The following is a 25407-nucleotide window of genomic DNA, read 5'->3' on the forward strand; positions in this document are numbered from 1 at the left end:
GTTTCCCTGAAGGGCCAGAGCCTGGGGGTGGACAAAGTGCAGGGCAGGTGGTGGGCAGAGCCTCGGGGATCTTGCCTCCTGTTTGGATTGGAAGGTTCCCTGACCCACCAGGGGCTGCAGGAAGGCTGGGGCAGGCAGACCACTCCCCTGGGGTAATGTCAGCAGGGGATCTGATGGATCTGGAAAGGTGACAGAGGACAGAGCTGCCCACTAGGGAGCGGCTCCTGGCTGGGCTGACTGCCTGTGCCGAGACAGGCCGTTCACAGTCCTGGCATCAGGCGCAAGTCTTTTCCTCTTGGAGCATCAAGCCCACGGGAAGTGCCACCTGGCCAAGCTTGGGAGGGAGGAAGGCGTTTTCTTGGGAATGGTGGGCCGAGGTTTCTGCAGACCTTCTCAACCAATACATGCTTCCCAACCCCCCTATCCCCCACAGACAGCAATTGCAGGGACCCCACGGGGGCTGACAGGCCAAGGCAGATGGACCCATGGAGGACTTGGGATGGAAGGCAGGGCCCTGGGCTGCATGGGAGACTGGCCTGTGACCAGAGAGTGGGAGCAGGGGTGCTGCTGTCCGGCAGAATCTGGAATCACTGAGCTGGGGTGCAGCCATTCCCAGGGGACCTGAGCACAGGAGGAGCGTCTCCTTGGGCCAAGCCTTATGCTAGAAACCAGGACCAGTGGCCCTGATGGGAGAGATGGGTGACGGGGGTCACATGAAATGCTTAGGGGCACCCTTAACTCTGAACGCAAGGCTGGTCACAGGGAAAGCCATCCCTTCACGGAGGAGCCGTGTTACAACTGGGCAAGGGTTCGTATTTTGACTCCAGGGGGGCCCGGCAGCCCCACACTCCTGACACAGCAGGCTGACGTGGATCTTTGCAAAGACAATCTTTACTGACAGTCCCAGGCCCCAGGCAAGCTCTGAGGTGAAGGAGGGCGCCAGCCCCTCCCGCACTTGCCTGGGCACCTGCGGGCCGAGGGAGGGGTGACAGGACTCCCAAGGTGCTGAAACCAGAAGCGGGTCTTCCCCACAGCCCCAGGCTGGTGTGGAGGCCTCAGTGGGACCCTGAGTAGAGCTGCCCTCCCCAGCGCCTGTGTGAGCTCAGAGCCAGGATCCCCACCTGGTGGGCTACGCTCAGGTCTTTCCTGTCACCCAGAGACAGTGAAGGTTGGCAGTTGCCTCTCTTGGCACCCAAAACAACGAAAGGAAAAAGCTGCTGCCGTGAAGAACAAAGATGCTTTGAAGACACACCTGCCGGGGGCAGAGCCGTGGAGGGGCGCAGGCGCAGGGGAGGCAGGCCCTCTGCTGGCGGCCTCATCAGCTGCCCTCGCCTCCGCTGCTCCTCTGCTCGGGGGCTGCGGCCTTGGTCAGGTTCCCCGCTTCCCTCTTCAGGACGCTAAGCAGAGTCTGCGAGCTCTCCAGGATCTGCGAACAGAGACGCCAGCCGGTTAGCACCAATCCTCCTGTTGGAAAGCTCCCACGGCCCAGCCCCGCTCCCGGGCCAGGGCCATTCTCCCCTCCGAGTGTGGCCCAGAGCCCCTTCCTCACACCCCTGGGAAGCCAGGCCGAGGTCGGCTCTGGCTCCTGCTGCGCTCTGCCGCTCAGTCCGGAAGCCGCTACGCGATGAGCATGGTGCCAACGACAGGACCCAGGTCGCTCTGAGCGCCGTATTGTCACCACGGGGGGCCTACAGCCTGTCTAGGCACTCCTGGGCCAAAAACCCTTGACGGGCTCGGCCCAGCACGCGGGCCCCCGAGCCCCACCTTGAGGTAGGCTGCCTCCGTCTCCGCGATGGTCCGATCGAACTCATTCCGAGAGGCTATCTTGCGAGCCAGGTTCTCGTTGACTCGGGCCAGCTTCTCCGTCAGCTGCCTCACCTCATTCTGCAGCCGCTGCTTCTCCTCCTCTTCCTGCTGGATCTGCCGGCACAACTCTTCCCGCTTCTGACACAGCTCCTCGATGCCTAGGGTGTGCCGAGAGAGACAGGCGCAGTGGGCCCGGGGCAGGAAGGAGAGCACCGCCCCTCCAGCTCTGGAGCCCCCTGCTCTGGAGGAGAGAAGGCTAGTGGATAGTGAAGGACCCGGGTGCCGGATGGGTCACCTTTCGCCCGAGCCAGGCCAAGATCCTGCGTCCCAGGAGCCTCAGAGTGAAAGAAAGCACCGCGCGAGGCTCGAGGCGCGAGGCCGGGAGGCCGTGCGTACTCAAGCCCATCGTCCTCTGCTCACTCCACAGATACCTAGCCCTCGGGGCGGGCCACAGCGCGGCTGTGCGCTGGGCAGGTTCGCAGGCGTCCGCGCCGCCCCGGCCCGGAAAGCCGCGCACGGACCGTACAACACGCTCGGCCGCGCGCTGCGGGCCAGCTACTGCCCGGGACCGCAGGCCGGCGAGCCCCACGCCCTCCCAGCCTGCCCGGCGGGCCCCACCGCTCGGCCGCTCACACTTGACCAGCTCGTTGTTGTAGTTCTGCAGCGCCGCGCCCTGCTGGGTCATGGTCGCCGCCGGGGGTGCCGGCCGCTCCAACCGCCGTTACAGCATCCGGCCCCGCGCCTGCGCACTGCCTACAGAGGCGAGTCCACGGCGCACGTCACCGCCGCGCGCCTCTCGTTTGCGTCATCGCCGCGCGCCGCGCCCCCCGCCGGCGGCTCTAGGAGCTGGTGGGCGCAGATGGCGGCGGCGGAAGCGGCGGCGCACGAAGACCCCGGGCCTGCCCAAGAGCTGCTGGTGGCCTGGAATACCGTGAGCACCGGACTGGTGCCGCCGGCCGCTCTGGGACTGGTGAGGCCCGAGGAGAGGGCGGCGGGCCCGTGCGGGGTTCCCGGGACCCTGCGCGTCCACTCTCGGGTTCCTACGGATCTCTCCGCCCGCTTCTGTCCAGCTTGTTTCCCCCAGAGTCCTTTCTTGTTCCGCAGCCTGTCCCTAAGCGTGTGCCCTGCATCCGTGCGACGAAGGGCAGCGGGGTTTCCGTAGCCTCCCCTGGGCTTTGTCCCTTTCCTGCCTCTCTCCATCTGTCATTGCTCTCTCCACTTCTGCGCTGAGTTCTCTTCTTACAGTTTTCTGTACTCCAGGCATCCTCCCGGACCAGCGGTGCGGTCCCTCCAAAGGAGGAGGAGCTCCGGGCGGCGGTGGAGGTTCTCAGGGGCTACGGTCTGCACTCGGTCCTGGAGGAGTGGTTCGCAGAGGTGCTGCAGAACGACCTGCAGGCTAACATATCCCTCGAGTTCTGGACTGCCGTCTCCCAACGTGAGAACTGTGCAGACGAGCCCCAGAGTCTTCTGCTGCTTCTTGATGCTTTCGGGCTCCTGGAGAGCCGCCTGGATCCCTACCTGCGCAGTCTAGAGCTCCTGGAGAAATGGACTCGTCTGGGCTTGCTCATGGGCACCGGTGCTCAGGGGCTTCGGGAAAAGGTTCATACCACGTTGCGGGGCGTCTTGTTCTTTTCCACTCCCAGGACTTTTCAGGACATGATCCAGCGCCTCTATGGGCGCTTCTTGAGAGTTTACATGCAGAGTAAGAGAAAAGGAGAAGGAGGAACCGACCCCGAACTGGAGGGGGAATTGGACAGCAGATACGCCCGCCGCCGGTACTACCGCCTTTTGCAGAGCCCACTCTGTGCGGGATGTGGCAGTGACAAGCAGCAGTGCTGGTGCCGCCAGGCACTGGAGCAGTTCCACCAGCTCAGCCAAGTCCTGTGAGTACTTGTGCCTGCGTGGCCGTGCCCCTGTTCCTCCTGGCTCCTGCTTGCCCCTCTGGGTCCAGCTGGCCCCTGCAGAGAGCTGCTGAGCTGGCTGGGGGGTCTCTGCCACCTGTCCTGGTAGCCAAAGAGAGGGTCCCCAGGGTCCGTGTGTTGTGAGTTTATACCTTTCGCTCTGGACACAGGTGCATCTGTCACTCGCTTTAGCTCAGGGTTTCACACTTTGCTTATGTTAAGATTCCACGTGATTCTGAATTTTCTGGGCTGTGCAGAATTTTGCTGTGCTGTTTGTAGGCTCTCAGGAGAGGAACGATGTTTATCCTATGGTTGCAAAAAGTGTGATTGCTCTTTCTCGTTTCTAGAACAAGTCAGAGATTAGACCAACGTGCTGGCCAAACTGATTGCCCTTCTGGTCTCTCGAGGAGGGAAGGATCTTGTTGTTAGAGCCAGGTCCTGTCACGTGGTCTCTCCACTCTCTGTGGTCACTTATGATGAATTTGTCACTTTGAGTGAAGTGGCAGCGGTGCAGCTGTTAGAGAGTCTCTTAGCTGGCCTGAGGGTGTGGCCTGATCCACAGAAGCTTCGTTCTCTCAGGAGCTTTTGTCCTCATAGATCGGCATCTGCACCAAGGAGCACAGACAGCTGCGTCTGTGTTTGTGAGGCAGGGTAGTGACGTATTTAGCTGTTGTCTCAGGGCCGATTCTGGGAGCTGAGCCTTGGCCCCAGTAGCCAGACATGCTGATCACATGGGGAAGGCCAGTGTCCCGGCCTGGGCGGAGAGGCCAGCTGGGGAGGGCGGGCGGTCACTGGCCAGTGCTTGTCCTCACAGCAGCTTTTCCTCGAAGCCTCTGGTGCAGTTGTGCCCCCGACGGGAGAGCTGTGGGAGGCACGTGCCGGGGTGGGGTTGGGCGCGCGTGCGTGTGCTCTGCGTTCTCCATGGGCGGGGCTCTTCTCCAGACACAGGCTTAGTCTGCTGGAGCGGGTCAGTGCCGAGGCTGTGACCACCACCCTGCACCAAGTGACCCGGGAGAGGATGGAGGACCGCTGCCGGGGCGAGTATGAGCGCTCCTTCCTGCGTGAGTTCCACAAGGTGAGGACCCCCCGCGGGCTGTGTCCTTGTGGACTAGAGGTTTCTGGCAAAACTGACACCTCGGTTTTAGAAATGGCCAGAGCGTGAAGAGCCGGGTGCGTCAGGACGTTGCTGGTGATCGAAGTCGTCTTGGTGCTGGGTGGAGACCCGTCATTCTGGGCCCATCCCGGTAATAGCAAGGAAGACCCTGTGACACGCTTAGTGAGGTCTGCGCAGGGCCGCGTGGCTAGAGGCCATGCCAAGGTCTGGGGGACCCCAGTGGGGGGCCTCGGGGGCATCCACGCTGTCGGGACGTGGTCTGGGATCTGCTCCGGGCTGCACAGAGTTGAGGAGGAGCCGCACCGAGCCACGGGGCCCAGTCTGCTCCCCCCGGCTGCTCCTGCGTGTCTGTCTCCTGAGGACGCACGTAGGCTGCGGGGGGGAGGGGTGGCGTGCAAGTGTCCCTGCCACGGGGCGGGGCGGGGGTGAAGCTGGAGGTCTGGCGGGTAGCTGTGCCGTCCCCAGGCGGCACATCGTCCGGGTGGTCTTTCTGGCGGCCGGGCGGCCGTGGGAAGACATGTACGCGCCGGGTCCGTGTGGTAGGGTGAGCCGTGGAGTTACCGTGCACGGGCTCAGAAGTGTTCCCGCCAGGGGCTGCGGGTCGTGCGTGGGGGGGTCTTGTTGTTCCTGGGGCCGCCGGGGTGTGTCCGTCCGCGCAGACGTAGCGCCCTGCGTCAGAGCCAGTGTTGCTGGGGGTGAGCACGGGTGCTGGTGTGTGTGGAAGGGGCCTGGGTGTGTGTTGATGGAGGCCCTGGGAGGCCTCCTTTGGGCCCCTCGTCCTGCTGATTCTAATGTGCTCCTGGTCTTCAGAGTAGGTGGCCTTGGGGGCTCCCAGGGCCCAGCCAGAGGAGCGGGTAGCTGTGTGGCTTCTCCTCGTCTCTGTTCTGGGCTTGGCCCCGAGTCCCACACTTGTGTCCTCCCGACAGTGGATTGAGAGGGTGGTCGGCTGGCTGGGCAAGGTGTTCCTGCAGGACGGCCCCAGCAGGCCTGCGTCCCCAGAGGCTGGGAGCACCCTGCGCCGGTGGCGCTGCCACGTGCAGAGGTTCTTCTATCGCATCTACGCTAGCCTGCGCATCGAGGAGCTCTTCAGCATCATCCGAGGTTGGCCCCGCCTGCCAGGGAGCCATCTTCCTATGCCCCTGCCCTTCAGCTCATTGAGGGTGGGGCGGCGGGCATATCTGGGACCACCGTGTCTCGAGCAGAGCCGGGCCCTTCGCGCACAGTGTGTACTCGCCACACGCGCACGTGCCAGGACCAGCCTCTCCCTGCAGACTTCCCGGACTCCCGGCCAGCCGTGGAAGACCTCAAGTACTGCCTGGAGAGGACCGACCAGAGGCCGCAGCTTCTTGTGTCCCTCAAGGCTGCCCTGGAGACGCGACTCCTCCACCCAGGTGCTGCCGGGCGACGCCCACCTGCCATTCACCCTCAGGGCCCGGATCTGGAAGCCCAGGCCTGGGGCCTGTGGAGGGAGTGGGTTAAGAGGCAGTTTTGTGTGGTCCCTTTAGAACAGACCCCACTTTGCAAGGGGAGAAAGCAAGTGAGTGCAGGGGTAGGGGAGGGGACAGCTCCATGCAGATCACACGGGTCTCCTGGGGGTGAGGCGGGACCCGCGGGTCACCTGACCAGGGTGGCTGCCTCCGCGTCCCTGTGTTGCCCGGGCCCTTCTGTGATGGGGCTCTCCCATCCCGGCCGTAGGCGTGAATACGTGTGACATCATCACCCTGTACATCTCCGCCATCAAGGCGCTGCGTGTGCTGGATCCCTCCATGGTTGTCCTGGAGGTGGCCTGTGAGCCCATTCGCCGCTACCTGAGGTGAGCACCCGGGGCCGACTCCAGGAAGCTGCTCAGAGCCCCCAGCCCCACTCGTGCAGGTGCACTCCCCGTGGGTCTTGCTGGAGCCACAGGGATGTGGTCTTTGGGGAGCCAGGGATGCTGCACCTCCCCTCCCGGGCTGGGCGGCTCAGGCTGGGGCTCCTTGCTTCTGCCGGTGCTGGCTCTCATGCCTGTAGCCCCGGGTCACCAGGCCCGTGTGCAGGCCGGGGGGCCACACCAGCACAGACAGGTGCCCCTGCTTGGCTTTGCCTCCTGCCAGCCTGGCCCCAGGGCTGACGTGAAGGGTGGGGCCTTGTGTTGCTGGCCTTCTACCACGAGGCGCAGAGCCTCTCGGGCTGTCTGCCGGGGAATGTGTTTGAGCAGGCGCCATGCACAGCCACCCAGAAACCCCTAAGGGCACAGTGGAGGCTCGGGGATGGGGCCGGGCAGCGTCTGGAGCCGCCATGACTCAGGCCTGCTGCCTCCTGGCCGTGCGTGGCCTGGCCTTGGCTCTGTCTCGTCATCGCAGCTCCTACTCCTAGAAGATGATTTCGTTTTGGGGGGGCGGGGCGGGGGAGGAAGTCTCCTGGGCTGGCCTTTAGCACGTGACTGACGGCCCCGGCTGCAGGGGTCAGGTGGGGCCCCGTGTTCAGGCGGGACAGGCGGTGAGGGGCTCGTGCCTGGCAGGACGCGGGAGGACACGGTGCGGCAGATCGTGGCAGGGCTGACCGGGGACTCGGATGGGACGGGGGACTTGGCTGTTGAGCTGTCCAAGACGGACCCGGCAAGCCTGGAGACGGGCCAGGACAGCGAGGAGGACTCCGGCGAGCCAGAGGACTGGGTCCCCGACCCCGTGGACGCGGATCCAGGTCAGCACCTGCCGGCCCTGCTGCCAGGCTCTGGATTTCGGGGGGTGGTCCAGTCGGGCAGGCGCTCTGGTCTCCAGTTTGTTGCCGTGTGGGCTCCGGAGCTCCAGGGGATCCGTGGTCAGAGTGTAACCCCGCCTGGTTCCCCGGGGCTCTTCACCTGGCCTGGGTGGCGTCCCCATCCAGACCCGTGGGAGGGTGCCCCGCCTGCCCCACCTGTCTCTGCTGCTTCAGCTGGAGAAGGAGTGGGTTTTCGGCATCCCCACCTCATGGGCGTGGCCAGGCAGGAGCCGCCTGGCACCATGTGTGCCGCCTCCGTGTCTGAGAGGCGCCGGTGGTGCCCGTGCCGTGCAGGGAAGTCTAGCTCTAAGCGGCGCTCCTCGGACATCATCAGCCTTCTGGTCAGCATCTACGGCAGCAAGGACCTCTTCATCAATGAGTACCGCTCACTGCTGGCCGACCGCCTGCTGCACCAGTTCAGCTTCAGCCCCGAGCGGTGAGGCCTGTGAGGTGCCGCTCCGGGTCCCCAGGGAGGCGTGGCCTTCACTGGCAGTGGCTGCTCTCCGTCAGCCCTGGTGCGCGTCGGGGATGCGCTGGGTCCCCGAGGCTGGGCGGGGGCTGACCTGTGCTTGGCCTCTGCTCCTCGGGGGAGGGGGGGGCCTGGGGGCAGCCAGGGAGCCTGGGGCGGTAGGTCCCAGGGCTTCCGGCCCTCCTGGGGTGGCGTGGGCACAGGGCTCCCGCCTCTCCTCCTGGGCTGGGGGCGTCCCTGCTCCGGAGGGGGGGGTGGGGGGGCACTGTCGCTCTGCAGGTGCCGGTTGGGGCGAGGGCACACCCCAGCCCTCAGAGACGCGTCTTTCCAGGGAGATCCGCAACGTGGAGCTGCTGAAGCTGCGCTTCGGCGAGGCCCCGATGCACTTCTGCGAGGTTATGCTCAAGGTGGGCGCCTGGGGCTGCCCGCCACCGCCTGGCCCCTACCCCTGCCGGTCCCGGACCTCCAGGAGGCCCCGTCTCCCCCGCAGGACATGGCGGACTCGCGCCGCATCAATGCCAACATCCGCGAGGAGGACGAGAAGCGGCCCGCAGAGGAGCAGCCGCCGTTCGGGGTCTATGCCGTCATCCTCTCCAGCGAGTTCTGGCCGCCCTTCAAGGATGAGAAGCTGGAGGTTCCTGAGGACATCAGGGAGGCCCTGGAGGTCTACTGCAGGAAGTACGAGAAGCTGAAGGTATGGCCGCGCCGCCGGGACCCTGGCACCTCGGACGAGTCCCTCCGCGTCTGCGCCCTGCGCTCAGCATCCTCCCCTCCCCTCCTGGGAGCCTGTCTGTGCAGCTGTGCACGCTCTCTGCGCGCCCTCCTGTGCCCGCAAGGCGCTGGGAGCGGGCGTGCCCCTGGGCCGCCTCTTCCACCGTCCACCCCCTTGGCCTCAGAACCAGGGGCTGGGCTGCAGTGATCGCCCCAGGGGGAGTCGGGGGCTCTGTCTCCTCCATGGGCGTCTCCAGGGAGTCTCCAGGTTGCTTTTGAGGTGTTTGACCTCTATGATCCTCCGCCATCCTGCCCCTCCCTGGCTTGTTTTCCTGGAAGCTGCTTTCTGGAGTGCCAGGGCACTTGGGGACCCAGACCATGCTGTCTGCTGTCAGGTCCCTGGGGCCGCAGGGCTTGGCAAGAAGACCGGGGTGTGAGGGCTGGTCAGGAGGCCGGGGGCCAGGTGTGGCCGATCGGCAGAGCTTATCGCTCGTCCCCTCCAGTCCCGGCGTTGGGAGTCCGGGTGAGAGGTGTGGGCAGGCCAGGGTCCGTGGCACGGAGGACCCTTCTTCCAGGTGATGGTTCAGGGGAGCCGTGTTGGGAGAGAGGAGGGAGTTGGGACACCTGTCCCAGGTTCCAGGGGACAGGTGGAGAAGTGGGTCTGGGGTGTTCAGTCTGATGAGTGGGGTGTGGGGACTGAGAGGCCACCGGCCGGAGGAGACGCCAGGCACCCAAGCAGAGGACAGGGCCGCAGGTGTCCAGGGTGCAGACCCTGAGCCCTGGAGGGACCTGGGACACCCCTGGAGGTGGGAGCCCTCAGGACAGAGCCCCAGGAGGGCGGCAGGTGGGGCCGGGCCGGGCCCCTTCCTGCCCCTGCGTGGGGCCTTGGTGCTGCCCCCCACCCCCGTCAAGGACGTCCACGTGGCCCGCCCGTGTGCTCGGCATCCTCCCCTGCTGCTCTGGCTGCCCTGCCGGCCTCTGCGCCGCAGCTCTCTTTCCTGGAGAGGCCCCGCCGGCTTCCTCCGGAGTTCCCCCCGTGGCCTGGGGGTGGCTCAGGCATGTCCTCCGTCTCAGGCCCGTGTACCCGGCGTGACGGCGCTGGAGCGGCCGGGCGGGCCCCCGGTCTGTGCCAAGAGGTCAGGCCCGTGGCCACAGTGCCTTTGCCTCCCGCCAGCCGGGCTCCTGGCCCGAGGACTGCGCTGGGCACGTGGTGGTGGCTGCGCCTGTGCCATCTGCTGCTGGGCCTCGCGTGTGCCCGCTGCAGGCTGGAGTGGTTGTAAAGGTCGTGGCCTTGGAGCCAGAGTGCGTGCTTATGAGCTTGGCCAGCCGCCAGCTTTAGAGAGGTTAGCTGTCGTCCCCCCTTCAGAGCTGGGGGCGTGAACAAGGACTCAGAGCAGCACTTAGCCCAGAGTGACCAGTGTCCCCCGGCCCGGCCCTAACAAAGTACCCCAGACAGGGGCCATCGAGGCATCGGAAATTTATTGTTTCAGTTCTGGCAGCCAGAAGTTCAAAGCCAAGGTGTGGGCAGGGCCGCGCTCCCTCCAAAGGCTCCAGGGGAGGGTCCTCTTGCCTCTTCCAGCTGCTGGGGCTCCAGATGTTGCTTGGCTTGTAGAGGCGTCACTCCGACCCCTGCATCGTGCCCCACGGCCTCTCCCGGTGTCTCTGTGTCCAAATTCCCCTCTTCTTATGGGGACACCAGTCATACTGGATTAAGGGTCCCCCACGCCAGTGTGATCTCACCTTAACTAGCTGCATCTGTAGTGACCCGACTGGCAAATAGGGTTTCATTCTGAGGCACTGAGGGTGAGGACTGTAACATCATTTGTGGAGGTCACAGTTCAACCTGTGAGAGTCTACTCTCTGGCCCCCAAAATTCACGTTCTTCTCACGTGCAAGATACGTTTAGCCACGTCCGGCGTCCCCAAAGTCTTAACCATTCCGGCACCGATTCAAAGTCCCAGATCTCTAAGTCAGGTCAGGGTGAGAGCTGGGGCACGATTCTCCTTCAGCCGTAAACCTATGAATAAATATCTCTCTGCTTCCGAAGGCCAGTGGTGGGACAGGCTTTGGGCAGACACCTGCCCTCCAAAAGGGAGATACTGGAAGGAAGGGAGGGTTCCCAGGCCCTAGGCAAGTCTGAAATCCACTGGAGGAAATTCCACTCCATCTGGCTGGACGCCAGTCTTCTCTGCCCTCGGGGGCAGCCCCACCCTGCCAGGCCAGGCCTCTGCATCACGGCCCTGCCCTCAGAGTCATGCTCTCCCTTTGGCCGTCCCTCCCTTTCCACCCAGGCTGGCATCGTTTCCACTGCTATTAAATTCTCAGGAACCTTGTTGGCCTCCATGCAGTTCTCGGCATCCAGTCTGTGGGCCTGGGGGCTCTCACACCTCTACTGGACCCTCTCTGCCCTGGCTCCTGGGCACTGCTGGTTGGTGCCACCTTGACACAGGTCATCTCTAGGGCCATACGGGCTCTGTCTGCAGAGCACACGGCAAGATGTGCAAACCACCGAGTGCTGCTGGCTCCTTTCTGCTCACCAGGTCCTTCCTCGGTTTTCCCTCTCAATTCATTACAAGCGGTGAGGAGAAAGCCTGCCGCACCTTCCGTACTTTGCTTGGAAATCTCAACCGAACATCCAGGTTCCTCCCTCGCGAGTTCTGCTTTCCACCCAGCAGAGCACGTCTCTGCCGCCGCGTGACGGGTCGCCTTTCCTCCCATCTCCGGTGATGTGTTCCTTGCTTCAACAGGCCTCACTGGAATGGCCTTTCCTGTCTGTGTTTCTACCAATAGCCTCTCCAGGGCAACCCAGGATTTTATGAGCATGCAGCTCAAAACTTTCCCAGTCCTCCCCATCCCCCAACACCACAGCCACGTCCACGTGTTCTAAAAAGGTTATTTGCTACAGCAGCACCTTCCCCTCCGGCTGTATCGCTGTCCCGTGGTGGCTGTAACAAAGTACCGCACACCAGATGCTAAAACAGGAACTTCTCTTAGCTCTGGAGGCCAGGGTGTGAGATGGAGGTGAGGGCCTTCTGGAGGCTGCGGGCGAGTCCTTCCTGCCTCTTCTAGCCTCCAGGGGGGCCTGTGTCGCTCCAGCCTCGCACACCGTCTGCCCTCCCGTGAGGACGCTGATTGAGTTAGATTAGGGTTCACGGTACTCGAGCACAACCTCTTCTTCCCTAACGACCTCTGCAAAGGCCTAGTTTCCAAGTCAGGTCACTTTCTGAGGTCTTGAGGCCAGGACGTGGACGTTTCTCTCAGAGGCACAGGGGCCCTCGCTGTTGGGGGGTGCCGGTTGAGGGGGAGGGGACTGGGGTCCCGCCGTGTGCTGGTTACGTCGCTGCCCGCCAGGGTGGGGGCAGGTCAGGGAGCCCTTCCTCACCCGGTCCCAGGTAGCAAAGCCTTGTCCAGCCAGACCCGCTGGGCGGCCTGTGCTGACCCCAGCCCTCCCCAGGCCATGCGGACGCTCAGCTGGAAGCACACCTTGGGCCTGGTGACCATGGATGTGGAGCTGGCTGACCGTACCCTGTCCGTGGCGGTGACCCCTGTGCAGGCGGTGGTCCTGCTGTACTTCCAGGACCAAGGTGAGCCCCCAGCTGCCCTGCTCTGGCCACGCCCCCCGGGAGGGCACGTTCTGTGTCCACTGGAGGGTGGGTGGAGGGTGGGCGGGACCCAGGCGGCCCAGAGCCACGCGGGCAGTAGGCCCTTCCCTCCCGCCCCGTCCCCCCGCCGGGGCCTGGCTGTGCCGTGAGGGTCCTGCCGATCCTGCCGAGCTGGGCCGACGAGCTGAGGGGGCGCGGCCCCGCCCAGCGTGCCATGTGCTCGGCCGCCCTGCCAACAGCCAGCTGGACCCTGGAGGAGCTGAGCAGGGTGGTGAAGATGCCCGCGGCACTGCTGCGGCGGCGCATGTCGGTGTGGCTGCAGCAGGGCGTGCTGCGAGAGGAGCCGGCCGGCACCTTCTCAGTGGTGGAGGAGGAGCGGCCCCAGGACCGCGACAGCATGGTGCTCCTCGACAGCGACGACGAGAGCGACTCGGGCATGGCCTCGCAGGCCGACCAGAAGGAGGAGGAGCTGCTGGTGCGCCCGGGGCCTAGGCCAGGTGCGGGCGGGTGAGGGGGCCGCCCGAGCGCGGCCTGACCGCCGGCCCCCCGGCCGCTGTGCCCCCAGCTCTTCTGGACGTACATCCAGGCCATGCTGACCAACCTGGAGAGCCTGTCGCTGGAGCGCATCTACAGCATGCTGCGCATGTTCGTGGTCACCGGCCCCGCGCTGGCCGAGATCGACCTGCAGGAGCTCCAGGGCTTCCTGCAGAGGAAGGTGCGCGACCAGCAGCTCGTCTACTCCGCTGGCGTCTACCGCCTGCCCAAGAGCTGCGGCTGAGCCGTCGCCAGGCCCCGCCCCCGGCCCACACCCCGCCCAGCCCCCCGGATGCGAGTAAAGCGGACGGTTCTCCCTCCCTCCCTGTCCTGCTGGCTCTGTGGGCTTCGTGGACACGCGCTCAGGTTCTCCCTCCAGGCCAGCCTCCAACAGAGCCCGGCAGAGCCCGGCGCCCAGGAGTCGGTGGGGAGCTGCACGCCTGTGTTCGGGCTCTAGGCCGGGAGTCCTGGCACGTGGTGTCTCTGGGCCACCGTGGCTGACAGAGGCCCCCGTCACCCTCGTGGCTTGGGCAGGAGCTCACCGGGGGTGGGCTGTCTGGGAGGCGGGCCCTCCTGGGCCGCCCTCCTGAGGGACCTCCAGCTCCAGCCTCACCCCTGGCCTTTGAAAGAAGCCCTCGAGTCCCCCTCTCTCTGCCTGGCATGAGGGTCTGGCGCCCAAGTGCTGGGCAGAGAGCCCCAGGGCTGCTGCTGGGGCCCGGTGGAGGGGGGCGGTGGCGGAGCTCCATCAGAATGCGTGAGGTGGGCTGGTGGCCAGGCAGCCCCTCTGAAGCCAAGAATTTCTCGCGTCTCCAGCATGACGTGCTGCCTGGGATACGCCTAGGCTTGGGCAGCTGCAGTGCCGGGGGCTTCCAAGGAAGTGCTTTCAGAAAGGCGTGTGGTCAGGAGCGCCTGGGGGCCGCGATGTTCCTAGCACAAGACACCGGCCCGTGAATCCAGCCATCCCCAGAGCTGCAGCACAGGGCTGTTGTGTCCGGAGCACAGGGTCCTGTCCAACGCCGGCACTGGGGTCCCCACACTGCCCTTGCTCCCAGGTCCCGGGAGGCGGGGAGGCCGTTAGCTCTGCCAGGTCCGAGGCCTTCAGAGCTGTGCTCGGTGCCGCAGCCTCTGTGGCCCAGACCTTCACTTGTCCAGCGGGAACTGCTCGAGCCTGGTGGCGCTGTCCCCACGGGCAACAAAGCCCCTTTGGAACGAACGTCTCCACTGCCCTGCTCTTCCCCGCGGTGCATTCCCAGGCCTGGAGCCATGCACGCTGCAGCTCCCCACCAGTCTGTGCCCCAGTGCCCCCACTCCTCTCTGTGGCCTGTTCTGCTCGGGGGCTTTTCTTTTTTGTTGTTTCTTGCCTGTGCTGTGCAGTTTTTGGGATCTCAGTTCCCCACCCAGGGATTGAACCCAGGCCCCAGTAGTGAAAGCCCGCAATCCTAACCCTGGACCGCCAGGGAACTCCCTCTAGGGTGTTTCCTTCTTGCTCCACAGGGTGGTGTTTGCTGCGGGCTTTGGAGAGATTAGCTGCATAGCCTTAAGCAGTTTGAGGACTCTTGACAGGCCAGTGGGTCCCCCCCTTGGGCTCCACCTGCTTGGCCCCTCCAAGGCGGGCTGCACTGTGGTCACAAGAGGGGCTTGGGACTTCCCTGGTGGCGCAGTGGTTAGGAATCCGCCTGCCAATGCAGGGGACACGGGTTCGAGCCCTGGTCCGGGAGGATCCCACATGCCACGGAGCAACTAAGCCCGTGCGCCACAACTACTGAGCCTGCGCTCTAGAGCCCGCGAGCCACAACTGCTGAGGCCCTCGCGCCTGGAGCCTGTGCTACGCAACGGGAGAAGCCGCCGCAATGAGAAGGCCCCGCACCGCGACGAAGAGTGGCCCCGGCTCACCGGAACTAGAGAAAGCCTGCACGCAGCGGTGACGACCCAACGCAGCCCAAAATAAATAAAAAGTAATAAAGACACTTAAAGGAAAAAAAGAAGGGGGACTTCCTGCCTGGCACTGGGCTGGGCATGCCTTCGTCATCCTAACCAGGATGCAGACCTGCTGGACCGGCCTGGCAGGGTGGCAGTGCCAGCTGCTGGGCCTGGACACACCTGCTCTGAGTCCCTTTGGACTCGGTTTGTGGATAAGTGTGGTAAAACCCAGCGTCTCAGGTCATAGGAGCACCCAGCAGGTGTAGAGGTGTGCCAGGAGCTGCCACCGGGAGGAGGCACCTGTGTGAGGGTCAGGGAGGTCCCCAGTGACCAGGGGTTGGCTGCGGCCCAGTGGGGTGCCCCCCACCCCCAGTGCCCTGTGGGGTTAGCCGTGGCAGGGGGCAGGTATTTGCTCCTGCTGCCTGGGTTTGCTTGGCAGGTCCTTAGGGGAGGAGGCTGAGGTTAACCCCAGCTGTGCCAGCCTCCTGTGGACAGCGCTTACCTGGTCTGCGAGAGGCCGCACGGGACAGACTGCGGCGGTGGCCGTGAGCTGTAACTGTAATGACACACTTAAGCCGGAGCCCCAGACGCTGTCTGCAGCCATTTCAGAGCCACCTGCTCCTTGAGGGTGTTCTGCGAAACACTGCTGGGGCCCGTATGGGGCGGCGGGTGCGTGTCCACCCCCGGGCCTCCCTTGGTCCCTGCTTGTTCAGTCTTGGGGGGAGGGTGGTGACATCAGTCAGCTGGAGCCCAGGCCCCACCTAAGCTGCCGCAGCCCTTATCCTGACAGAGAAACTGAGGCCCAGGCTTGCCCACTGTGGACCTCTCTGGGTTTCCAGGCCGCTGCCTCTGCGACCCCAGGGGCCCAAGTGCAGCCGCTGCCCCTTTGCCGTGAAGCGCTCCCCTTTCAAGACCACGGCAGCTCCACCACCGCCCCTGCCTCAGATCTGGCCAGGGCACTCCAGTGACTCCCAGGCCCCGGCCGCCCTACCTGCCCTACCCTGGGGCTGCCTGCCCAGGGCTCCTCGAAGCCCAGAGCCCGAGGGCTGTGCCCAAGGCGAGGCCCTGCCCCCACCCTCCCTGCCTCACAGCTCCATTGTGAGGTCAGCGCCTTCCGATGAGTTCTGTCCAGAGGCGTGGACATGGCCCCCCGTCCCCGGCCTGACTCCTGCCTGGTTGGCAGCCCCCTCGGCCTGATCTGTTTGTCCCTTTTGCTCAACCCTGCTGCAGGTGCCTCCTCCTGTTCCCCAACCCTGTCCCCAGCCAGGGCCCCTCCCTGGTCCAGGCAGGCCAGGTGCGCCCGTGTCCTTCTGGTGGCTGCCGGGGGTGGGAGGGCGGGCTTGGGGGTCACCCACTGGGAGGTGACGATGGCCCCTTGGCCCTGGCTCTGCAGCTGGAACCTACTGCGAGTGTAGCTTTGGCCTCAGCCGCGAGGCCCTCATTGCTCTGCTGGCGGTGCTGGCGGGCATCGGCGCCAGCTGCTTCTGCGCTCTCATCATCGTGGCGGTTGGTGTCATTCGAGCCAAGGGGTGCGTGAGCCCCAGGGCCAGGGCGGGCGTGAGGGCTGCGGGGCCAGGCCGTCCCCCTGGGCCCTTGGTCTCGATGGGCGAGGTCACCAGGGACTTGGGAATGGAGTCTCCCAGAATGGGATGCGGAGAGGTGTGAGGGGCCCCGCTGCTCCCAGACTCACGCCTTACCTTTGTTCCCCCCGCCCCTCAGGGAAACATGCCCCGGACACATGGACAGCAGGTGAGTGACCCCGGGGGAGGACCCCCAGGGCGAGCTGTGCCCCTGCTCCCTGACCCCCCGGGAGCTGTGGTTCACAGACACGGCAGGAGCCCTGGGTGCTTGAGGCAGCCTGAGCCCATGCTGATGGCCGCCTGCAGCTAGCCTGACCTGGACCACGCCGTGCAGGTTGGCGGGGTACCTCGGGGCTCAGGAAGATCACATGGACCTGCGCGCGGTGCATGTGGAGTCCCACCTCATGGCCCCTGAAATGGAGGTCTCCATGATGCCGCCCCTGGAAGATCATGGCCTCACGACCATCACCGTGGACTCGACCCTAGAGGAGCTGCCCCCACAACCCCCGCTGCCTGAGTAGGGCTTTGGGCAGCTGGGGGAAGGGGAATTAAACAGTAGTTAGCGGGTCTGCGTTGTCCTCCCTGCTGGCCCCCCTCGGGCCCTTCTGCAGATGCATATTGGGGTGGGGGAGGGGTCTGTACCTACCTGCGTCGCCTCCTGTCTCTTCAGTGGAGTGCCCAGTGCCCATGCTGGGCTCCCGCTGTCCCCTCTGCAGGGCAGGGAGCACACCCCTGGGGTTTCCACTGCCTGCCGTCGCGGCCTCAGCCCAGCTCCTCCCTGCACCTTCCTGCCGCTTTGCCCCATGAAGCAGACAGCCCCCCGCCACCCCCCGTGAGCCCCTTCCCATCCCCCCCACCCCCACTCCCGGAAGATGCCGGGACAGGACCTGCAACTCTGGGGAGTCCAGACAGGAGGACTTGTGACAGGAGGACTTGGGCTGGCGCCCCTGCTCCACCCACACTGTCTCCTTGAAGTTCCGGCAGAGTCCTTGGTGGGCTGGGTGGGGCAGATGTGATGGCCTCCCCTTCCTCAGGGGTGCAGCCCTCCCTCTACCTCACTGCCTGTCCCCTGGGTTCAGGCCCCCATCATGTGCTTGTGCCTCATGGGGATGGGACCATCCCTGGGGGGGGGGGGCTACTGTGTATGTGCACTAGCCATCACTCTGCTGTGAGGAGGAGGTGGAGACTCGGGTGAGGAGCAGGGCTCACTGGGTCCTGTTCCGTGTGTCGCAGCCATGAGTTCAGTAGGGGTGAGGCTGTGGGGGCGACGGTGTGGTCCAGCTGCCCAGGCCTCACCCGGGTGCGGAGCGGTGGACCACGCAAGTGAGGAGGGGGTGGCGTCTTGTCAGTGCTGCTGCTGGCACGGAGCCAAGAGGAGCTCAGCGCTTCAGGACAGGTGGCTGGCAGTGCCGGGCGCTGGCTATGTGCCCAGCCTCGCCCTAGGCGCGGGACCAGCCGTGGGACGGACGGGCTCCCGGGACGCCTGGGCAGCTGGCCTCCTACCGTTGCCCCCATGCGGAGCCCCTCCTTTCTCTCGCGGCGGCCGCCGCCGCTGCTCCTAGTGCTGCTGTCGCCGTGGCCAGTCTGGATCCAGGCGGCCCCCGCAGCCGCCCCCTCGGCAACCCCGGGCGCCCAGGACTGCCCCGAGGCGTGCGCGTGCGCGCCAGAGGGCCTGGCCAACTGCTCCGGGCGCGCGCTGCCCGCCGTGCCAGGGGGCCTGAGCCAGCGCGTGCGCGCGCTGCTGCTGGACCACAACCGCGTGCATGCGCTGCCGCCTGGCGCCTTCGTGGGCGCTGGCACGCTGCTACACCTGGACCTGCGCGAGAACGGACTGCGTTGGGTGCACGCGCGAGCCTTCTGGGGCTTGGGCGCGCTGAAGCAGCTCGACCTCAGCGCCAACCAGCTGGAGGCGCTGCCGCCCGGCGCCTTCGCTCCACTGCGCGCGCTTTGCGTCCTCTCGCTGGCCCGCAACCGGCTGGCGCGTCTAGAGCCCGAGGCGCTGGGCGCGCTCCCGCGGCTGCGCACGACGCTCAGCCTGCAGGACAACGAGCTGCCCGCGCTCCTGGCGGGCCCGCCCGCTCTCCACACGCTGCGGCTGCGCGGCAACTGCTGGGCCTGCGGCTGCGCGCTGCGCCCACTCCGCACCTGGCTGCGCAGGCGCCCGCTGTCCGCGCCAGGTGAGCCCTCGGGGGCGCAGGGGGGGGGGCGCGGGGCGGGCCACTGCCGTCGCCCGACGCCGCTCCCGTGTCCCGCAGAGTCCGAGACGCTGATCTGCGTGTCGCTGGGACGCCTGACGCTCAGCCCCTTGACCGCCTTCTCCGACGCCGCCTTCAGCCACTGCGCGCGGACCCTTTCCGCGCGGGAACTGGCCGTGGTCTACGCGCTCGGGCCCGTCTCCTTCCTCGCTAGCCTGGCCGCCTGCCTGGCGCTGGGCTGCGTGCTCACCGCCTGCCGCGCGCGCCGCCGCCCGCCGCCCCCCGAGGAGTCTGCCGGATCCCGGTGCCGGCATGGCCTCGCCTGCGGCAGTCGCCGCCGCCCAAGCCTGAGCGGGCCGCGGCCGCCCTCGAACCTTCCCCCATCCCCTGCCCTCCTTCACACTCCCTGCAGGCGTCAACAAGCGACACAGATAGAAGTTTTCTTGACATTCCTTTCGGCATCACCACTGCACACACCGGGTGCGGGGGGGGAGGGCGGCGCGCGCCGGGCCCCTGGGGCGGAGGGGCAGCGCGCGGCGGCGCTCGGGCCGCAACGGGGGAAGGCACACGCCTGGATGCAGGAAGGGCTGGGCCTGTACAAGGTGGCGCGCGGGGCTGAGGACAGTCCCTAGCCAGCGTCCGGGGAAGCGCATCCTGGGCTGCGGGCCAGAGGAGGCGAAGAGAAGGCTCAGCCCTCACGGAGTCCGGAGAAGGGGGAGGCAGTGGGGAGCCCGAGCGCGCCCCTGAGAGGCGGCTGCCAGCTGGGGGGTCAGGGTCTGCAGTCCGGGAAGGGCAGGGCCAGCTCAGAGGATGGGGTCAAGCGGAGAAGGGGTGTGGGCAAGAAGGGAGAGGTGGGGGACAAGGCTGTGAGGTGCCGGCGCTGCGGGAGCCGGCCGGGGATCCAGCCAGCCGGGGCCAAGGGCCCCCGTGGTGGCTCTGGTGGTGGCTGGGGAAGGATGGGGCTTCAGTCTCTGCTCCAAGCCCCTCTGCCCGGGGCCAAGTCAGCCCCTCTCCCCACTGCTCAGAGACCCCAGGGCCCTGCCTCTGCCGGAGCGCCCTGCGGCCCTGCCCAGCCAGCTCAGCTCTGACCCGTCCTCGGCAGCTCTGGCCCAGCCTCAGTCCAGCAGGGGCTGCCCGCCAGGCAGCAGGGCAGACGGACGGACGGGAGGCCCAGGGTGGGCAGTCTCTGGCAGGTGGGCTTCCCTCAGGCCTTCCCGAGCAGCAGGACCCCTCAGTGACCTTGGCCGGGCTAACTGGGCAGGTGGGCGCCTCCGGGGGCCTCACACCACGGTGCTGACCGAGGGATCTGAGAGGTTGAGCGGGCCCGTGATATCAGTGGGATGGTACTGCTGCAAAATAGAAATACACAGACAAGGCGCCCGTTAGCCCGACACTCAGGGGCATGCGCGGGGCCGGGACGGGTGGACCGGCCAGCCGGCCGACCGGCAGGCAGGCGGGCGCGGCCTGGGGGAGGCTGGGGGGTGCTCCTCCCCCTGACCCCGTCGTGCTCCGGGACTCTGCGTGGGCCGGGCCGCTGTCCCGTCCGTCTGTCTGTCTGTCTGCGGGGGAGGGGGGCAGAGGAGGGCGGGCAGGGCGTCTCAGCTCTCCCTATGACGGGCACACATCTGCAGCTGGCCCTCCTCCCTCTCAATAGCGCGTCGCGGCAGCACTGTGTCTTTTTGGTTTTGCAAAGCGCCGCGTCCACCCCCGGTGCTCTATAAATAAGAACCAACAATCAATACCCGCTGGCCCCGCCGGCCGCCAGGGACCCCAGCCCTGAGCGCCCAGTGCCGCCCTGGCCCAGACCAGCCACGGGACAGGGGCAGAGGATCTCAGCAGCCGGACTGACCCCACCCCTCCCGACAGAGCCCCCCACCCAGGCCTCCCTCCGAGCAGGCGCCCAGCCTGAAACAGTGGGAGCTAGGCTGCCCTCCCCCGCCCAGCCCCCAGCTTGCAGTGTCCCCAGTCACCCCTGCAGGGCAGGCCGGCCCCAGATGCCACGTGGCACCAGAGCTGGCCTGGAGGATGGTCCCTGGGGAGGCTCGGGCAAGGAGTCTGCTGGGAGCGTGTCCCTGGAAAGGCACCATGAGGGTCTCTGAGCTGCACGTGGACCAGCTAAGGGACCTGCATTTCTGCTCCGGGCCGGGATGGGATGGGGGTGGGACTCAGGGATACCCTCAGAAGATGGCCTATTGCCTGCGTGACTCTCGGTGCTCCTCCTCTCAGCTGCGGGCCCCCAAGGCGCTGTCTGCTGGGTACCTTCTCACCTCTCCCTCGACTGCCCCACCCCTGCTCCTGTCTGCTCCTCCTCTTCCTGCACCCCCTGGTGGGTCCCCTGGCTCAGGCTCCACCCACTTCCCCCGGCCTGGACAACCCCAGGCCTGCGCTCCCAGCCCCACAGACCCTCCCTGTCCCCCCACCCTGTCTGTGCTGAGCTCTGGGAAGTGGGGCAGCCAGGCCTCACAGGCCCCTCTTGGGGGGCTCTGTGCTGAGCCCTGTCTGTGTGCTGTCTGCCCCTCTTCCCACGCACTGGGGGTGGCGGCTGCAAATCCCGCCTCCTTCCGCCTTGGAGCAGAAGACTCTGTGGGTGGTGCTGCCCATGAATTAGGGCCTTCCTGTGGGCTGGAGACCAAACCACCCCTGACTGCAGGGAGGCCGCTGGGCTGAGGGCTGTGCCGGCTCTGGGCGGCCCCCTCCTCACCTGGGGATGCTCCTAGCAAGCCTGGGTCAGTTTGGGGGGGGCCTTTGGTTCGAGCGCGCACATCTGGGCCAGTGACAGGCTGCCCAAGGCAGAAGGGCAGGAAATTCTTGGCTCAGGTGGAAGGCCTGGCTCTGAAGGGACAGGGGGGGCGGTCAGGCGCTGAGGCACTGGTCTCCATAGAGGCCTCCCCTTCCTGAGCCTCCGTCTAGGAGCCTCAGTGCCCACGGCTTGGAGGCCACGGCTTTCAGGGCCACCTCCACCCGTTCTCAGATCCCTGGGTGCTGCCGGCACGCCTCCTGCAGGGCCCCTGCTCGGCCTGGGGTGGGAGCCGCCTCCTTTGGTCCCACCCATTGCCCACCTGACGTCCCCTGTGGCCAGGGGCCTGTACCAACTCCAGGCCCCAGCCGTCCACCCAGATGGAGCCAGGCCCGGCCCCCAGCCCCGGCCCACACAGAGACCACATGGAGGGAATGCAACAGGCATGGCTCTGGTGAGACACGTGAGACAGGTGTCTGGGTGGCAGGGCTGGCGGCCAGACAGATGGGCGGATGGGACATCACAGCCGTCCCTCCATGGACGTCGCCGGGAGGGAGAGAGGGCGGTGGGCCTCTCTGGGAGAGGCTGGAGAAGCGGACGTAACAGAGAGGTGGTGCGGCCTCCTGACAGGTGAGGAGCCTGGGACAGGGTGGTCCGGGCTCCCGGGGCCCTGGGCACAGCCCCGAGGCGGTGAGGCTGACTGGCTGACCAACAACATGACACGGCTTCAAGATGGCGCATGGCGTCATGGCATGGGTGGGGGGCAGACTAACGCAGAGACACACGGGGAAGAGGACCCGGTGAGGGCCAGCGGGAGAAAGGACCAAGAGAGAAAGATCTAGAGAGTCAGAGAGAGAAGACCTAGTGTGCTGGGCGAGTAGAGGTGAGGGCAGAAAGGCCACGGCAGTCAGAGGTGGGAGAGGGTGGGATGGCGAGGGAGGGGGAGGGCACGCCTGATGCACGGGACACAGACACGGAGGGGCGAGATAAGAGTCGGAGACGTGGAACTGGGCGCTCTTCCCCTTACCGTGTCTTTGGAGGACCTACGTCTCTTGAAGCTGGAAGCCAGGGTGGAGGTGATAGCCCTAAATGTGGCTTTCTTTTTAGGGTCAGGCTCTGCTCTACCACTCTTTCTATCCTAAAATGAATATGTATAAGTGATTAGACGGCTAGGGGTGGCGGCCACACCTGCCCTCGCCTGCTCCTTGGGGGCTGCTGCCCGGCCTGGCTGGCCACTCGGGCCCTCACTCCGGCCTGCCTCCCTGTGCTGGATGGACCGACCGACGGTCGGACGTTCGCGGGCGGTCTCTGCTCCTGCCCGGCTCTCGGGCCTGACCTCGCTCATGCTGGGGCTGGGCTCGGGGGGGTCCCATCTGGCTCTCTTCCTGGGAGGTCCGCCTGGCTCCCCGGCGCCGAGGTGCCCCTGGTTTAGGGGCGTCCCGAGGAGGAGGGGCCCTCCGAGCACGGGAGGAGCTGCCCCACAGGCCCCACCGGCCACTCTGACCCCCGAGGAAGCGCACCAAGATTCAGGAAGGGGCCGAGGGGCCGAAGGCAGGTGGCGAGATGCACGGGAGCGACAGCGAGACGGAGGCAGCTCCTGGGACTCTGGCCTCGGGTCTGCTGGCCAGGATGGGCCCTGTGCCCGCCAGTGAGAGCAGCGGCCAGGTCCCAAGAGCAAGAGTGGGCAGATGAGAGGCGTGGGGTTCCAGCAACCCCATCGCCCCGGCCCTCCCTCTCTGCAACACCAGCTTCCTCCCAGGGCCCAGGCTCCGGGGAGGCACCCAGAGAAAGAGAAGAGATGGGGCAGACTGGGGCTGGACTGTGGGGCACGAGCCCGTCCCGGGTGGGCTGTGGCCACCCCACGTGCAGCCTGTCCTCTGCTGGCGGCAGCTTCCCACAGACACAGCCTGGGGTGCCAGGCAGGAGCAGCCGGCCCATTAAGACTGGAGTTATATGGAGCACAGGACACACCAGGGCAGAGGGGAAGGGGGTCCCCAGAGGGTGCCAAGGAGGGGCGCGGGGCGGCGAGGGCAGGATGCGTCTTGGACTCACATGCTACACCCAGGTGGGTCCCTGTCTTACCCTGCCTCAGTTTGCCTTCCTATGGAATGGGCGCTGGTGGGCGACTCTGGAGACAGAGGGGCCAGGCGGACGCTTGGAGCCCGGCTTTGCAGAGGCGGCCACCTGCGGGTGGCCCCCAGCAGCGCGGCCTCCCCAGCTCCAGTCCTTGCCACATGGGCTCCCGGGCGCCAGAGCCAGCGCTTCGGCCTGCGGGGATGGAGGAGGGCCGGGGCCAGGCCGAGCCGTGGGCACCAGGCCTCGGAGGGTGGCCTGCCCTACCTGCAGGTTCTTTCTCCACACGTTCACCGCCGCAAAGGCCAGCTGCATCTGCTTCCGGCGCGCGTCTTTGTGCCGCTTGTAGGCGATCTCGATGAAGATCAGGAAGATTCCGGCGACGATGCCCCCAGCCACCAGCATGAAGACCCCTGCGGGCCAGGACCCAGCGCCTCAGCTGTGGGCGGGCCCGGCCGCCGGCCCCCGGGGAGTCCACCCAGTGTCAGCAGTGGTGTCGAGGGGCGTGGGGGCCCACCTGCCATGTTCTCGAAGGTGAGGGTAGCGGGGGCGTTGCTGCGCGAATCACACTCCTGGTACCGCACCCACGTCTTGTCCAGGTCTTCCATGAAGCCGTTCTCGTGGGACCTGGGCGGGCGGGGCATGTGAGCCGAGGCGGGCCGCAGAGGAGGCTGGGCCGGCACGGGCGGGGCGGGGCGCGGCAGGCGGGGTGCATCCGGGGGCTGCGCTGGTGGGGGGAGGTGGTGTGCCTTGGGTGGGGCTCTTGGAGGGGGGCGGAGTGGGGCCGACTCACTTGAGGATGGACAGGGAGACGTTCTGCTTCCAAGGACTGTCCTTGCGCATGCCGATGCCAAAGCCTGAACGGAAGAACAGCTCGCCGGTGGTCACCAGGTCGCACTTCTGCGAGGCCTCGAACTCCAGCACCGCCGAGTCCCAGATGAAGGCGTGCAGCTTGCTGCGGGCAGGGGCAGCGTCACGGGGGCCCACGCGCTCGGGCCGCCCTGGCTCCCTTGCAGTCCCTCCCGCCCAGCGCCGCGCGCCCGCGCCCCGCCCCCTCACTTGTCCCGCACGGCCTGGATGGCCTCGGCCGCGCTCTCGTAGTTGTGCTTCTCCATGTGCCGGTACATGGTGCTCAGCTCCACCTGTCGCCGGAAGTAGATGTCCACGGAGCTCTGCTTCACCGTCGCGTAGATGAACTTGTCCGAAGGATTCCTCAGCTGCAGGGTCAGAGGGTCAGAGGGCCCGGCTCGCGGCTGCTCCCCGGCCCCGCCCCAGGCAGCCGCTGGCCTCACGCCCCCTCCCCCCGCCGGGCCAGGCCTCACTCGTGGGTCGTTGATGCCGGTGATGCGCTCCTCGGGCCGGTCCAGCACCAGGAAGGCCGCCAGGTTGGCGGTGTAGGAGGCCACGATGATCATGGCGAAGCCGGCCCACACCATGCCCAGGATGCGCGCCGAGAAGCTTCTGGGGGCGCCTGAGGGCAGAGGACGGTCAGCTCCCGGCGTGCGGGGGTGAGGGTGGCGGAGCAGGATGGGGCCCGGGCCGGGCGTGGCCTCACCTTCCCCGATGCCCGAGTTGAGCAGGACGCCCCAGGAGAACCACATGGCCGAGGACAGGGTCAGCGCGTCCTCCTCCTCGTCCTCGCTGTTCACTTTGAACCGGCCAAAGGGGCTGCGGGGGCGCAGAGGGCGGGCGGGAGAGGGCGGGAGAGGCAGCCCTGCCCCGCCCCTCGCCCGCTCCGCCCGCCCCGCCCGCCCCGCAGGTGGAGGTGTCCGGCCCCCGGGCCGCGCTCACCTGAAGCGGTCCAGCAGGTACAGCATCACGGCCACCACATGCACCGACAGCCCCACCAGCAGCCAGAGCGTGCTCTGGAAGGGCTGCATGAACGAGTCCAGCGTGCTCCGGGGGATCTCCTGCGGGAGGCCGGGCCGTCAGCGCCGCCCAGGCCCTCCCAGGACCCCCCCCCCCCCCCCCCCCCCCCCCCCCCCCCCCCCCCCCCCCCCCCCCCGCCCGCCCCCCCCCTACGCGC

The 25407-nt window shown here is 66.6% G+C and overlaps 5 protein-coding genes across 8 annotated transcripts in view; 3 read left to right on the forward strand and 2 right to left on the reverse strand.

Annotated features, from left to right (window-relative positions):
* Nucleotides 1-876: 876 nt before the first annotated feature.
* SSNA1 (SS nuclear autoantigen 1) lies at nucleotides 877-2547 on the reverse strand. Its single transcript, XM_024126446.2, has 3 exons — nucleotides 2440-2547; nucleotides 1765-1964; nucleotides 877-1426 (listed from the first exon to the last, which is right to left on the reverse strand). The coding sequence occupies exons 1-3, from the start codon at nucleotides 2489-2491 to the stop codon at nucleotides 1319-1321; spliced, it is 360 nt and encodes a 119-aa protein (XP_023982214.1). The 5' UTR covers nucleotides 2492-2547; the 3' UTR covers nucleotides 877-1318.
* Nucleotides 2548-2622: 75 nt separating this feature from the next.
* ANAPC2 (anaphase promoting complex subunit 2) lies at nucleotides 2623-14831 on the forward strand. The gene is made up of 13 exons (XM_007103658.3): nucleotides 2623-2776; nucleotides 3067-3689; nucleotides 4650-4782; nucleotides 5748-5922; nucleotides 6093-6212; nucleotides 6517-6634; nucleotides 7322-7503; nucleotides 7855-7996; nucleotides 8361-8436; nucleotides 8520-8723; nucleotides 12195-12324; nucleotides 12582-12817; nucleotides 12908-14831. The coding sequence occupies exons 1-13, from the start codon at nucleotides 2666-2668 to the stop codon at nucleotides 13118-13120; spliced, it is 2463 nt and encodes an 820-aa protein (XP_007103720.1). The 5' UTR covers nucleotides 2623-2665; the 3' UTR covers nucleotides 13121-14831.
* A 607-nt stretch (nucleotides 14832-15438) lies between these two features.
* On the forward strand, nucleotides 15439-16937 carry TMEM210 (transmembrane protein 210). The gene is made up of 4 exons (XM_007103659.3): nucleotides 15439-16026; nucleotides 16190-16325; nucleotides 16516-16545; nucleotides 16711-16937. The coding sequence occupies exons 1-4, from the start codon at nucleotides 15939-15941 to the stop codon at nucleotides 16895-16897; spliced, it is 441 nt and encodes a 146-aa protein (XP_007103721.1). The 5' UTR covers nucleotides 15439-15938; the 3' UTR covers nucleotides 16898-16937.
* A 542-nt stretch (nucleotides 16938-17479) lies between these two features.
* On the forward strand, nucleotides 17480-18922 carry LRRC26 (leucine rich repeat containing 26). The gene is given in 4 exon segments (XM_024126337.3): nucleotides 17480-17807; nucleotides 17810-18553; nucleotides 18632-18842; nucleotides 18844-18922. Coding segments are annotated over 4 exon segments (1362 nt in total).
* Nucleotides 18923-19851: 929 nt separating this feature from the next.
* GRIN1 (glutamate ionotropic receptor NMDA type subunit 1) overlaps nucleotides 19852-25407 on the reverse strand; it is a 22898-nt gene continuing 17342 nt past the window's right edge. For 2 of the 4 annotated variants that reach the window (XM_024126329.3, XM_024126327.3), the window contains 8 exons: nucleotides 25173-25291; nucleotides 24937-25049; nucleotides 24704-24852; nucleotides 24441-24598; nucleotides 24175-24336; nucleotides 23899-24008; nucleotides 23649-23794; nucleotides 19852-19920 (listed from right to left, as the gene is read on the reverse strand). In XM_024126329.3, coding sequence (XP_023982097.1) covers nucleotides 19852-19920; nucleotides 23649-23794; nucleotides 23899-24008; nucleotides 24175-24336; nucleotides 24441-24598; nucleotides 24704-24852; nucleotides 24937-25049; nucleotides 25173-25291 — 1026 coding nt within the window. Of the gene's footprint in view, nucleotides 19921-20165; nucleotides 20287-22335; nucleotides 22447-23648; nucleotides 23795-23898; nucleotides 24009-24174; nucleotides 24337-24440; nucleotides 24599-24703; nucleotides 24853-24936; nucleotides 25050-25172; nucleotides 25292-25407 lie in introns of those variants that run through there. The other 2 variants (XM_024126325.3, XM_024126326.2) reach the window with 2 other exon arrangements.

Source organism: Physeter macrocephalus, chromosome 13 (assembly GCF_002837175.3).
Source record: "Physeter macrocephalus isolate SW-GA chromosome 13, ASM283717v5, whole genome shotgun sequence".
In the NCBI taxonomy this organism is placed as follows: Eukaryota; Metazoa; Chordata; class Mammalia; order Artiodactyla; family Physeteridae; genus Physeter; species Physeter macrocephalus.

Coding starts and splice junctions, on each gene's coding strand:
- TMEM210 (XM_007103659.3), top strand. CDS start 15,939: ATGGCCCCCCGTCCCCGGCCTGACTCCTGCCTGGTTGGCAGCCCCCTC. Junction 16,027..16,189: donor TTTGCTCAACCCTGCTGCAG/GTGCCTCCTCCT, acceptor CTGGCTCTGCAG/CTGGAACCTACTGCGAGTGT. Junction 16,546..16,710: donor CCCGGACACATGGACAGCAG/GTGAGTGACCCC, acceptor CACGCCGTGCAG/GTTGGCGGGGTACCTCGGGG.
- ANAPC2 (XM_007103658.3), top strand. CDS start 2,666: ATGGCGGCGGCGGAAGCGGCGGCGCACGAAGACCCCGGGCCTGCCCAA. Junction 4,783..5,747: donor TCCTGCGTGAGTTCCACAAG/GTGAGGACCCCC, acceptor TCCTCCCGACAG/TGGATTGAGAGGGTGGTCGG. Junction 6,635..7,321: donor CCCATTCGCCGCTACCTGAG/GTGAGCACCCGG, acceptor CGTGCCTGGCAG/GACGCGGGAGGACACGGTGC.
- SSNA1 (XM_024126446.2), bottom strand. CDS start 2,491: ATGACCCAGCAGGGCGCGGCGCTGCAGAACTACAACAACGAGCTGGTC. Junction 1,965..2,439: donor CAACAACGAGCTGGTCAAGT/GTGAGCGGCCGA, acceptor GGCACACCCTAG/GCATCGAGGAGCTGTGTCAG. Junction 1,427..1,764: donor CGGAGGCAGCCTACCTCAAG/GTGGGGCTCGGG, acceptor CTCTGTTCGCAG/ATCCTGGAGAGCTCGCAGAC.